The following is a 14,118-nucleotide window of genomic DNA, read 5'->3' as shown; positions in this document are numbered from 1 at the left end:
ATGTTCTAACTGGAAATGGTGCAGATGATGGCCCAATATGACTAGATAACAGGGTGAACAGCTTTTTGGCAGTCAGGGGCCACACTTAATATTACTGGGGAAGGGAAAGGTGAGCATGATAAAGCAAAGGGGGTGGAGCCATATCACACATCTGGGCAAGGCCAGCATTCTCCCAATGTAGATGAGGAGTTTGAGTTTTTCTTTGTTTTTAAGACCATGATAGGCCTGTTTTACAGCTTATGAGTTCAAGGGTTTCTGCCTCAAACAGTTAACAATGATAACTCCAATTTTTGGCAATTATAACCAGAAGGGCTGTTACTACAAGTGGTTGTGGGGTCTCCAACTGGTCATCTCTGATCTAAAGGGTACAAGGTTAAAGAATGCTACTCTAAAGAATTTCTTAAATTAGCTGGACCTCTGTTGTCTCAGGCACCTTCCTTTATCACCCATTAGATTTGGTCAGGCCCACAGAATCTACTGAAAGCAATTAAATACAACATATAAAGAGCATCTAGATCATTAAGTATCTACCTTCCTTTCCCCGTAAGGGGAAGGGCGAGCCTTCTCTACACCATTTCATTACTGTAAGACTGACAATTACATAACTCTGAGATGTAGCAACATTCTATTCATCCTACCTCCAGATCACAAGTCAGTTTCTGTACTTTTGATTCCAGTTCTTCACACTGATGGGAAAGAATTCGGTTTTCTTCTTGGAAAGTCTCTTTTTCCTCTTTTAGTTTCTCATTCTCCTCAAACAACTTCTGATCCTGTTTGATTTTTTCCAGGCTAATGTTTGACACCCTTTTAAACTCACAAGTGACCATTTTGTCTCTATTGGAACACACAGGCAAGATTCATCAAAGAAATTTTAGAAGTGTGTTTTAAAGAATTGTCCAAAATCTCTCAAGTACATCTTTACTAACTAGTAATTAATTGATCATTGATTTAACAAACCTGGGCAGAAGAAAAGCTTCTCTTTTCGCTCTGCCTCCTAAGAAAGTAAGGATAAGTTTTTCCAGTATGTTCCACTCCACTGCTAACCTAGAACAACTTTGAAAGCTGACTATACCCACCATTCCTAATGGGTTCAAAAGATTCACATCACACATCAACATCTGGACACTAATTAAGCTTCAAGTTCAATTCCTAGACTATATGGACACATCCTCATTGTTTTATTGACAACAATATGAAAGTTTGCTTTTGCCTTCTTTTGGGATTTTTTTCTCCTTTCAAGTCTAGTCTAGGCTTAGGATTTCCTGTAGTTGCCTATCCAAATACTACCCATACCTGACTCTGCTTAACTTTTTCAAGGTCATCTAGAAGCTGTAATTTGTTGTGATTGAGACAGACACAGAGCTGTCTTCTTTTTTGCTTGTTCTGTAACTTTGTTCAAAGCCATAGTCAATGTTACCTGGTTTTTATGGGGCTAGAATCAACGATTCTAGCAAATCAAAATGCAGCCACGCGGATTACATGTAACACTTTTCCTGCAGGAGCTGCATGTACATGTAACACTTTTCCTGCAGGAGCTGCATTGGATGCCAGTTTGCTTCCGGGTCCAATTCAAGGAGTTTGTTATCACTTTTAAAGCCCTACATGGCATGGGTCCAGGCTACCTGAGAGACCATCTCATCCCCATTACATCAACCGATCACACCTGGTCAGGCAGAGAGGGCATGCTGTGGATCTTGTCAGCAAAGGAATGTCAGCTGATGGGGCCCAGGAAGAGAGCCTTCTCTGCCGTTGCCCCCACCCTTTGGAATATTCTCTCCCCAGATGTGTGGCAGGCCCCTACTTTCCCGGCTTTCCAAAAAGATTTAAAGACCTGGCTCTGTCAGTGTGCATGGGGTGATATGGGCTCTACCCACCCCTGGGGGTGGCTAGCCCCCTGATGATGCTCCCTGAAATTACTTGCCAATTTTCTATCTTCTTGGAATTTATTTATTTTTAGGATTGTTTTTATGTTGTATTTTAATGATTTTTTATCTTGTTGTAAATCACCCAAAGTCTTTTCACGAGATGGGCGGTGACAAATTTGATGAATAAATAAATAAAACTAAATTAAAAAAAGAGTCTACAGGGGCCAAGGAGGGGATGGACAAATGATGAAATAATAGTGCTATAAGCTCTGTCCCTTTCGTATGTGTGTCATGACCCTGCACATACGTACAACAGATGGAGCTTCTGTTGCAGCAGTGCAATGCTGTAGACACCTCTTTGAATATGTATTTGTGACTATGTAACACAAACACTAATGAACCAAACATGAGCTTGCAAAAATAATACAGCTATTTGAGCTGGGCAGCACTTTGGAGCTAGCAGGAGAATGAATACAGCATTTGCAACATTTTAAAGCAGTCACCTTTTTCCATGCGGGGCTATTATGTGGTTTGTTTTACGTGGTTTTAACACAACATGTGAGCCCAACCATTGTGCTTTGTGAGCAATGGTTTATAGCTTCACTTATTGACTTTCTCATTGTTTTGTATACTTGGCGACTACATTTCAGGTCTACTGCTGCCAAAATGAAAAATGGGACTTCCGAAAAGATTAACTGGAGTTTTCAAGCACGTGTCTCAGGCACAGTTGTAGATGCAAGGTAATTTCAGATTACCTGTTTCATTTAACCTATATTAGAAGGTAGAACCTGGGCTTAAAACAGCCCATGGAAGCATTAACCTACTGAGAACACAATCACATTTCATTTACTGTAGCTTTGCATCTGAGTCTCATTTTCCTCTAAAGAGAAATCTGGGCTTTTTAAAGCAAGGGCTGGGCCATGCTTGGTCTTTCAGCACTCTGCTGGAGAGTATCTCCAAAAAGTAGGAAGGACCAAGGCAGAAGTCAACCTTTAATGAAATGAGAATCAAATTTAACATTCAGTTAAATTACCCAAATGCATGATAATATAATTAAATGTGTGAGGAGTAGCAACAATTTTCCCTTCTAGCAAGTTAAAAATTAAAACTGGGTAGCATCTTTTGAAGGGATGCTGTGTATTGTATCTATGGATCTCAGCACCCATAGATAGTCTACGGGCTCAGGTTGCCCACCTTTGCTCAAAGGAATCATTGTGTACACTTGCTCTTCACTGTTCTCAAACTACATTGCAGAAAACCCTTTCCCACTTTAACTTACTTGATCAAAGGAACATGATTTGTAGAGTTATTCTCATCTCTCCCATTTAGAAACACATCACCAAAGTTTCCTATTATTCTACTGCTTCCTAAAGAGTTGCCTCTCATTGCCCATGCTGGAGCTGAAGTTTTTGCATTCCTAGTTTGGTACAAAAAGGAATCCACTTTTGTCTCACAGGATTTGTTTTCTGTGGGAGATTTGTAAAGTTCAACAAAACCTTTCTTAGCCATTTCTTCCCCAACATCCAGGAGGCCATATTCTGCTTGGGCAACAATGGTGCCATCCTGATATATGGCTTTATGTTTTATCTTCATCTCTTTTTCAAATATTAAGCTATCCAGAAACTTCCTCCCCTGTAAAATGAAATTTAGAAGGCATTAGAGAAGTTGAAATACAGGTCTTACAATTAAAAAATCTCAGAGCTGATCAGGTGCTCTGCTGTAGTATATACTCTATAGATATTTATAACTATGGCACAGATAATGTTTTTAGCCAACAAACAGACACTCTCTAAGATCTCTGAATAATCTCTCCTGCCCTTATAGATGCAGAGAAGCTCCATAAATATAAACAGTAGATTATCCCTAGTAATATCTTAGAAGCTGAAAGATTTCTAAAGCCAGAAACTTGGCTTCATCATCCTGCACAAGTTTTACCAATTGGTTCCTAGCAAAAACTGCATTATTCATGTGAAAAACAAATTAAGCAAACAGGCAAGTTGCTTCCAGCATTTGGATCATTTTGATACTTATCATTCAGAGCCACATTCAGTCTGATATAGCACTATGTGCATTTAAACAAAGACTAGATCTCAAGTATATCCACTTCATTCTCTACGAAGTATTGCTTTCCACAGTTCTTGACTTGTCATTATATATGGACCAGAAATTGGGTGCCTTTAGCTAGCTGACTAATCTAAATGTCCACAGTACCTCCTTGCCTATTCATCTTTGACACCTTAATCATGCTTGGTAATTCTTTTATAGGTAAGCATGATATATATAAGTGAGGTAACCATAACTTCTGATCAAGACAAACTGTCCTATGCCTGACTGCCTGACCAATATTTTTTTCCTTTTCCCCCTTCACAGAATTTCCTCCCTTGCAGAGGGGAGAGATTGCTTAAACAAGTTATCTCTTCCTAAACTGCTTTTCTTCCCAGCACAGCACTTCTCTAAAAGGTGCTAACTGCAGGTTAACAAACACAGCTCTGTGGCCTTAATTAGTTAATTAGCATCCTCCAGGCTTGCCCTACTATCTGAAATTGGCAAGACCCTAATCAGTTTCACCCTAAAGGCCTTCTTTTGCCTCCTAAGCAGCCAGGAGCACCCTAAGCAAACAGCTGGCATTAAGGCATTCCTTTCAGTGTGTATTTCCCATTATGTGCCTGCTCACTCTCTTGTAATCTCTTCCTCTCCAATGAGTTTAAATATAAACATTAATTTCCCCTTGTTAATTATCCCAAAACCCAGGTGAGCATTCCAAGGGGCGGGGGAGTGGGGGGAAAGGGCTATAAGATTTACCCCTTTTTTTCAGCTTCCTTGAGAAATGAGTTCTGGAACACAAACCTTCCCCACCATTTGGGCTCACCCGGTTGTTTGTTGGGGTTGTATCCACCTGACGCTGTAAGTATTTAGGGGTGATTTCTTAATAAACTTTTTTCAAGATTTATTACTGTTCTAATGACTCCCTTAGCGTTCTCCTTCTTTGGTATCCATCCTGCAAATTCTAAATTGTGCCAACATGCAGATCAACAGAAACGCAAACCAACATTCAAAACCATAACTGTTTGTTACTGATTGCTTCTTCTTCCTGTTGTTCTATCCCTTTCATCTGGACATTTCTTCTCAGTTTCTTAGACTATGAGGATGAGTGATATCTTTGAGGATGCTGATTGTTGCTTTGCAGTCAGGGACACTGCTCCATTTATGATGTCCTGCCCAGCAATTCAGAAACTATCTAGAAGCTAAAGCCACCTTTATACAACCTTTGGGAGAATAAGAATGACACAGTCTGGTTTTCACCTTCTGCCTTGATATGAATGAAATTAAATGGGAGAGATTGGGGGAAAAATAAAAGCTGAATTCCCTCTGTTCAGGCCTCTCAACATGGAGTCAATCAGAAGTTTCGGGGGGCATGATTGTGCCATACTAAAACTAGGGGTTTTTCACAATCAGTAAAAGAGATAAAGAAGAGTGGGTAGCCCACTATGCAGACTTAAAATAGCAGGAATGCTATCAAGTAGAAGAACTAACACTGTTATTTTTCTTTGCAATTTTATATATAAACATTTTTCTATATATCCTTGCCACAGCTACCAAAAATGGAAACTGCATATGAAATTTGCATGCACAAACACAAGCACATGAAACATCTGGCTTACCTGGTCAAATTGATTTAAATCTTGATCAGCTGAAATCTGTAGTCCCCACAATTTATACTTTTTTGCCATACTAGGAAACTGCAAGTTTGCTGGGATCTCAACTATTTCTGATCTACTGAGGATCTCAGAGTTCCCGTAGTCAATGTATAATACTTGACACTGTAACAGCAAAAGATCAAAGATAGAAACAAACTGCCCTTTGAAGTGGCAGGATAGTGACACTCCACCCCATTCCCTCCCCTCTGAGCTTCTTATAACCGTTTTCCACACACTGGGATTCCCCAAGACCTCAAAGAAATGCCTTAATAAAGCTGTTTACACCATGTTGTGCTTCTACCAACTGTTTTATTTGAGGATTATCCTTACTGCTGCTCCTTGGGTTTGGGAAAAATAGGAAAATCTTCTTCCTTCCTGATTTCCCTAGATCGGGATATTATGTAAAATTCAGGAAACTTAGCATTGTAAATAACATGGTGCATTAGGAATCAGTTTTCAGTAAGCAAGCAATATGGATAAAGGAATGTTACAACAACAACAATTTATTAATGATAACTGTGCAACCAACCATAATAATAATGAGAATAATAATAATAATAATAATAATCCTCCAGTGAGGCACTACCTTGATGTGATTGTGGGGCTTGCATCCTCCGAGGAAGATGAGAGCTATGCCAGAAGTTAAACCATACCGGACAGGTCTGTTCAGAGAAGCCAGATGAAGAGTGTCTCTCCCATAAACAATATGGTCAGATGTAATTTACAGAAACCTATACCGGATTGGTTATCGCCCCGGTCAACAAGGACTGCGCTAGGTGTTCTAGTTCCTGGATATCTGTGACATGGGGACTACAGGACTCAGGACTGCTGGCTGAGCAACCAGGGCCAGCAACTGCAGAACTACTAGAAGAAAAGTTGTTTACCTGTCACAAATATACAAAGAAATAATGATCTGCTATATTGTTTATGGGAGAGACACTCTTTGTCTGGCCCCTCTGATGAGACCTGTCCAGTATGGTTGAACCTCTTAGCTCTCATCCTCCTCGGAGCACGCAAACCCCACAACCATGTCAAGGTAGTGATTATCATTATTATTATTATTATTGCCAGCAGCACAGCACAAATAAGAATGCCAGCCAATGGGGAAGCAGGAAGCAGTTTTGCCCAATGGGAAAGCACTGGCATTTCCCCAATGGGGAAGTACCAGAGAAGCTGAGCCAACCCCTGGTGCTTTCCCATTGGTCAAAACCACTTCCAATCTTCCCCATTCGCTTGCATTTTTATTTGAACCGCCCTGCTGGGCTGGGCAGCCATGTGTAGAAAGCATTCGCCCGGGGTAGCATGGCGGTTGCAGATCCAAAAAGGAGACAGTAAAGGCAGCGAGGCATTTCTTTGGCTGCGGCAGCTGGGCGCAAAAGGTGAAAGATTGGTGTGGGGAGCTGGAAGAGAAGGAAGCTGCATAAACAAATGCTTGCTGGGGTGGGTTGGGGTGGCTGAGGCTTCCAGGGATGGCTGAGGCTTCGTGCTGCAGCTCAGGAGCTTCTTGCAGACCCAGATCCGTGGCACGCCAAGAAGCCCGAGCCGCAGAGTTCTGGGGCTGCTTGCTGTCCTGTGACGCAGGGTGCAGGGTGGCCAAAAGGGGGGCAGATAGGCAGGAAGGGGGGGTTGAAGTGTCCCTGCGTTCGTAAATGTGGGTGGGCTGCCAAGTGCCTGAATTTTGATCACGTGACTGCAGGGCACTCCAACGGTCGTAACTTTGGGGCGTCATATATCCATTTTTCAGCACCATCATAACTTCTACAGAACTGCCTGTAGTTCTCCTTAATTATACACTTAAGTGTTGAGACAAACAGTTTGCATTCCCCATATTTAAATCCAACTTATCAGTTTTTAAAGTGCAGCACCAGAAGAAGGCAAAAGAAATTTGAACCCATTAGTGTGAATAGGATTATCAAGTAGGATACAAACTTAAACGCACTGCAACTTGCAAATCTCCATTTTTCTTGTCAACCCATTTATATATTTCCAAAATTATTAAAGAAATCAAGCTGAGCAGCTATTCAATCGAAAAATGATCCTTGCCTTTTCATCATTGATAACCTTGAGTACTTTACATCTGTACCAGCATTTATCTTCAGAAAAGCATCCTCCATATATCTGAGAATTAAAACAAATTTAGGTCAATTTGTAATTTTCCATGTATTTTTAAAAATCCCAACACTCCATTATGAATCATTTTGCCCAGAATATTGCAATTCAATGAATTACACAATACTGTAAAAATGCAGTCAACCTACTTTCTCTATTTTTGTAGCTACTGATATAGCTTTTCTTAAAGTAGCCTTTCATTTCAAAAGGGTTAATTAGCACTATTATTAGTAGCACTATGAAATAGAAAAAATTCTTGTTCATAGGGAAATTGTTTAGGCATGTTGCTCACAAAGTATACATGCAGAATGTATACAAATTCAACCATCCTAATAAAGCAAAGATAAACACTGCAACCAACAGGACAGAAATCAAGGTTACCAGCAATTTACCAAAGATATATCCAACAGTTTTACAGATGGCCACCACTTTTACCACACTTAATATCTTATTCTGATATTCTCATAAGTAGTTTGATTTGCATTCAGGGGCTCTGGGTTTATGATTCTTGAACCCAAACTCCATCCCAGTACCACCTGACAAAGCATAAAAGTTAGACTAGAGATTTGAATTTCCAGAAAGAAACAAAAGAAATCTGGGATGGAAAACTTTGTTTCTCTCTTAAAACTACAGAGAAAAAAATAACAATTTCAAATATTGGGGGGAAAATAGAAGTTACAGGTAACATCATAAAAATCATCTTTGCTCCTTTTGGAACAAAAAAAACATAAGTTTTTCCCTTTTATACAAAGAATAGTGTATGGAGATTTTTATGTATGACAATCCGCAGCAACAGGAAACAGGGCTGTGGAGTCAGAGTCAGAAGCAATTCTTTGGTTACTGGAGTCAGAGTCAGGATCAGTAAAAATGTACCAATTCCAACTCCTAATAAATTTAAATTGTATATAATATACAGTACTGTGCAAAAGTTTTAGGAAGGTATGAAAAAATGCTATAAAGTAAGAACGCTTTCAAAAATATATATTGTAATTGTTTATGTTTATCAATTTACAAAATGCAAAGTGAGCAAACAGAAGAAAAACCCAAATCAAATCAATATTTGGTGTGACCAACCTTTGCCTTCAAAACAGCATCAATCCTTCTAGGTACACTTGCACACAGTTTTTGAAGGAACTCGGCAGGTAGGTTGTTCCAAATATCTTGGAGAACTAATCACAGATCTCCTGTGGATGTAGGCTGCCTCAAATCCTTCTGTCTCTTCATGTAATTCCAGACAGATTCAATGATGTTGAGATCAGGGCTCTATGGAGGCCAAACCATCACTTCCGGACTCCTTGTTCTTCTTTACACTGAAGATAGTTCTTAATGATATTGGCTGTATGTTTGGGGTCGTTGTCCTGCTACAGAATAAATTTTGGGTCAATCAATGCCTCCCTGATGGTATGGCATGATGGATAAGTATCTGCCTGTATTTCTCAGCATTGAGGACACCACTGATCCTGACCAAATCTCCAACTCCATTTGCAGAAATGCAGCCCCAAATTTGCAAGGAACCTCCACCATGCCCCACTGTTGCCTGCAGACACTCATTCTTGTACTGGTCTCCAGCCCTTCAGTGAACAAACTGCCTCCTGCTACAGCCAAATATTTCAAATTTTGACTCATCAGTCCAGAGCACCTGCTGCCATTTTTCTGCACCCCAGTTCCTATGCTTTCGTGCATAGTTGAGTCACTTAGCCTTGTTTCCATGTCGGAGGTATGGCTCTTTGGCTGCAATTCTTCCATGAAGACCGCTTCCGGCCAGACTTCTCCGGACAATAGATAGGTGTACCTGGGTCCCACTGGTTTCCGCCAGTGATGATGGCACTGCTGGACATCTTCCGATGTCGAAGGGAAGTAAGCATGATGTGTCTTCCATCTGCTGCGTGAAGTTTCCTTGGCCGACCACTGCATCTATGGTCCTCAACGTTGCTCGTTTCTTTGTGCTTCTTCAAAAGAGCTTGAACAGCACATCTTGAAACCCCAGTCTACTTTGAAATTTTTGCCTGGGAGAGACCTTGCTGATGCAGTAGAACTACCTTGTGTCTTGTTGCTGCACTCAGTCTTGCCGTGGGGTATGACCTGTGACGTGAAACTGTCTTCCACAACCTCACCTTAGTAGCAGAGTTTGGCTGTTTCTCACCCAGTTTTAAGCTTCCTACACAGCTGTTTCTGTTTCAGTTAATGACTGTGTTTCAACCTACATATGACATTGATGATCATTAGCACCTGCTTGGTATAATTGGTTAATCATACACTCAACTCTAATCCTACAAGATCCCTGACTTTGTGCAAGTGTACAAAGTGTGCAAGTGTAAGAATTGATGCTGGTTTGAAGGCAAAGGGTAGTCACACCAAGTATTGATTTGATTTAGATTTTTCTTCTGTTCACTCACTTTGCATTTTGTAAATTGATAAACAATTACAATATAAATTTTTGAAAGCATTCTTACTTTACAGCATTTTTTCACACCTGCCTAAAACTTTTGCACAGTACTGTAAATATATTAAAATTTCTTATTTCATAGATAATAATTTGATTAACCTATTTTTTTCAGAATATATTTTAATTTCACGTTCTCTGCAAATTTCAAAATATAACATATTCTATGATATTTTTATTTTGCGATAGCAGCACCCTATGAAGAAAATCACAATGGCAAAAAGAGTGTCAACAAAGTTGGCTGTTTCTGAACATTTTATAATAACAACAGATGAGAAACATTATATATGTCAGTATATTATAGAAGATGATGATTCTGAAAAAACATGTAATGCAAAAATTAGTAGTTTTAGTGGTTCAGACAAAAATGCACCTACAACAGCATCAAATTTGAAAAGACACCTGCAGCATTTGCATCCTAAAGTGTTAGAAGCTGTGAATGAGAAAGAAAATAACAACATTCCATCTACTTCAAGGCTAAAGAAAGATCAGAACCCTACTAGAGGCCAAACACAACTAAGATTCTTTACATCTGACAAAGTTACCATAACAATGATGCCAGAAAAGTTCAAAAACCACATCACTGAAATGGCAGTGAAGTGTACCTCTATCCTTTTTTTCACAACCATCCTTTTTAGACTTAAATGGAGAAATGGCTAGAAAACTTGGAATTTCTCTAAAAAGAGAAAGCATAAGAGACTTATAATTGAAGAGGCCAAATGTAAGAAAGAACTTCGAAAAAGTTTGAAGGAACATTTTTTCTTCATTAAAATGGATGCATGCACATGTCAAGAGTCAATTATTTCGCTATTAATGTTAGATTTGTTGATGAAAGCAATAAAATAACTCGGACATTAAGAATAAAGGACACCCATGCACATCATACCAGCGAATATCTTCAAAAGTTAGTGGAAGATGTTTTGGAAGATTTTGAAATTAAAAGGGAACAGGTTCTATGTACTATAACAGATAATGCTTCAAATATGTTAAGCACAATTGAGAAAATGAATAAAGTTGACAAAGAAAGCACATAAATATTAGAAGATGAAGATCCATTCCTGCAAGTAATCCACAAACAGTACAAATAGAGGAGAGCAGTGAAACTCAAACTTTAGATGATACTGCTGAAGCAGCATCTAAGCTTATTACAATTCAACATACTGTATGTGTTGTGCTGTTACATACACTGCAACTAGCAATAAGAGATGGACTGAAAGATCATCATGCAGCTACTCTCATTGGCAAGTTGAGGCAAGTAGCTGTTGCCGCCAGGACCCCTAAAACAGATGCTACTCTGCAGAGACGTACTGGAAAAGGAGCCATTCTGGATGAAGCAACATGCTGGGGAAGCACTTATTTGATGATAAAGTGTTTGCTTGAACTAAGACTTTCTTGAAGATCTGGACAACATAAATGTTTCACTAACTGAAAGCCAGTGGGTGCAAGTGACAGATTTAGAAAGTCTATTTTCTCACCCTCTTACTGTCACCAAGAAGTTGCAATCTGAGGATTTAACACCTGGTAAATTCTTGCTGCAGTGGAAAAGCTTGTATCTCCTGAACAAAAGAAGAGGATTAATTGCTGATGGCATTGTATCTTCAATGAAGAAAAGGAAGGGTCTCTTGCTGGATAATCAAATCCTGTTAGCTACTATTTACATTGATCCAATGAACCAACTTTTATTGAGCAATGACTAAGTCGCTACAGGAAAACAGGCACTCTATGAAGTAGCAGTTTGCATGAAAGAGTTACAAGTACTACCGGAAACACCTGAACCACTGGAAGAAGCTAGAAGCATTGGTAACTCAGAATCATCCTCTTCAAATGAAGAATTAAGAGTTTGAAGCCTACTTGGACAGAATGGAATGTTCAAAGTGACACCACTTAAGCATGGAAAAACAAACAATAAATCTCCAAAGAAAGAAATTTCAGCAAGAATTTTTTTAAGGATTAAAGGAAGTGGAAAAGTAAGACTGCTCATCAAAACTGGCTATAGAAGAAGCCATCTTGTTTATCCAGAGGTTATTAGTAATATAGCTAGAACTGCAACAGCAACGCCACCCACCCAAGTCAAGTGTTGAAAGACTGTTTTCAGCGCTGAAAATAGTCAAATCAGATTTAAGGGCTTCTGTGAGGGAAGATTTGGCAGAAGCAATTCTGTTTCTAAGAACAATATGTTAGTCTTCAACAATCTTCTACAATATAATTTTTATTTCATTAAATGTAATGTTTTATATTCAAGCAATACTTTAATCTTGAAAAAGAAAGTTTATGTTACTTATGTACCTAATTGAGTTCATTTCTTTTAAAGCGGTCATTTGTTAAGTTGCTTTAGGTGTTCAATTGTTTTTTACTTTTTTGTAGTTTTGACTTTGAATTCTTTTTAGTAATATCAAGATATACTTTAGATTTTTGAAAGTTGTTCCTGATTTTCTTTTCTAGCTTCTTTCTTTTATATCCTATTACTTTATACTCTATAGTCTTTTGATGAAAATATAACCTCACTGTTTTTATTTTTTAGCTTTTATCCTTTGTTTAAACTATAAGATTACTGAATGTTTGTAATTTATTTAATAAATAAAATTTTAAAAAACAGAATGTCTTAGCTATAGCCTTTAGACCCAAGCTTTAACAGGTTAGGGTTCTGATTCATGTTGGCAGTGATGAAATGCCTTGTATGTTGTGTGCTTACAGTCGATATAGGAAATATATAATTAGTATATTCATAATTTATTTCCTATATCGATATATAATTAAAGGAGTCAGAGTCACCATGAATAAAGGAGTTGGAGTCAAAGGTTTTAATGTGCTGACTCCACAGCCCTGATAGAAAATTTTAATTCTTATATACGGGCCAACATCCAGGACCCATTCCCAGCATGCTTAACCACAAAACAGTTAAAGCACAAACACACTGCTGTGAGCAGCCAAAAAGATGTTGCTTCCACACCATCCATCTATTCATGGTTTTGTAAAAATTAAGCAAATTGCCCAAACTCAAGATGATATCATACTAAGCCACCAATTTTTATTACAGATAGTCCTCACTTAGCAACCACAATTGGGACCAGCAACTTGGTCGCTAAGTGCCATGGTCACTAAGCACAAAATCACATGACCACAATGGGCTTATAACCTTACTTCCCCTTTGGTTAAGCAAAGCTCCACAGTTGCTAACCAAAAAAAAATCATATGATCATGAGTTACGATTTTACTTCTGCCTTCTCTGTTAACTCTGCTTGTCACAACTCTGTTGTTGAAGCATGCAAATAGCAAACATGTGATGATGATCATAAATGTGAGGACTGGTCACAAAGTTATTTTTTTAGCACAGCTGTAACTTCAGTCGCTGCACAAGACAGTCGGTAAGTGAGGACTACCAGTACACACTGTTGTAATACTTCTACAGTAACTAGAAATAAAGTACAGTACATCCTTCTTTTAGATAGCCACATATCCATCGTTTGTCAACTGTTTGCAAGCTACTCCTCTTTGTCCACTAGCAGGAGGAATGAGTGAAGCTTACCAATCACCAACATGGCATATTCAGCAATTAACTATTTTATGGTTAAATGTGGTATGCCAATATCATCAGTGTTGTACTTAAAAATATTTACTCGGCATTTCTACCATGATGTGATGGAATGGTTTGATGAAGGCCGCACTCGGGGAGATAAGCATTTCCTTAGCCCCCAGCAGGAGCATGGGAAGGTTAAGAAGATGAGACTGGCACCACCCTAAGGAATTCACGGTGTTTTGGGTTGCTGGCTTGGGAAGTTTAGATTCAGTCTGGAGAGATTCTGTCTTGGAGGTGGAAGCTAATAAATGCAACAGAACTATATCTGTACTGTCTCGTGGAGTTCTTTGGGCTGAACCTGACACATAAGCAACTCCAAGTGTCTGACAAATATAAATGAAAACAGCACTTGAATACATTTTAAAACAATTAAAGGACCAGATTCACATATTGGATTACACCATGACTTGTAGAACAAGGCACAAT

At 38.9% G+C, this 14,118-nt stretch overlaps 1 protein-coding gene across 2 annotated transcripts in view; it reads right to left on the bottom strand.

Moving 5' to 3' along the window:
- STK31 (serine/threonine kinase 31) overlaps positions 1–14,118 on the bottom strand; it is a 46,707-nt gene that overhangs the window by 30,067 nt on the left and 2,522 nt on the right. For both annotated transcript variants that reach the window (XM_088150685.1, XM_007425715.3), the window contains exons 4-7: positions 7,607–7,681; positions 5,528–5,686; positions 3,145–3,497; positions 639–834 (exon numbers count right to left, since the gene is read on the bottom strand). In XM_088150685.1, the coding sequence (XP_088006811.1) occupies positions 639–834; positions 3,145–3,497; positions 5,528–5,686; positions 7,607–7,681 (783 nt within the window). The remainder of the gene's footprint in view (positions 1–638; positions 835–3,144; positions 3,498–5,527; positions 5,687–7,606; positions 7,682–14,118) is intronic.

This window comes from Python bivittatus, unplaced genomic scaffold (assembly GCF_059951505.1).
Source record: "Python bivittatus isolate LINGU-HERP-01145 unplaced genomic scaffold, Pbiv_v1 ctg000610_np1212, whole genome shotgun sequence".
In the NCBI taxonomy this organism is placed as follows: Eukaryota; Metazoa; Chordata; class Lepidosauria; order Squamata; family Pythonidae; genus Python; species Python bivittatus.
This window is presented reverse-complemented; position numbering and strand designations above follow the sequence as displayed.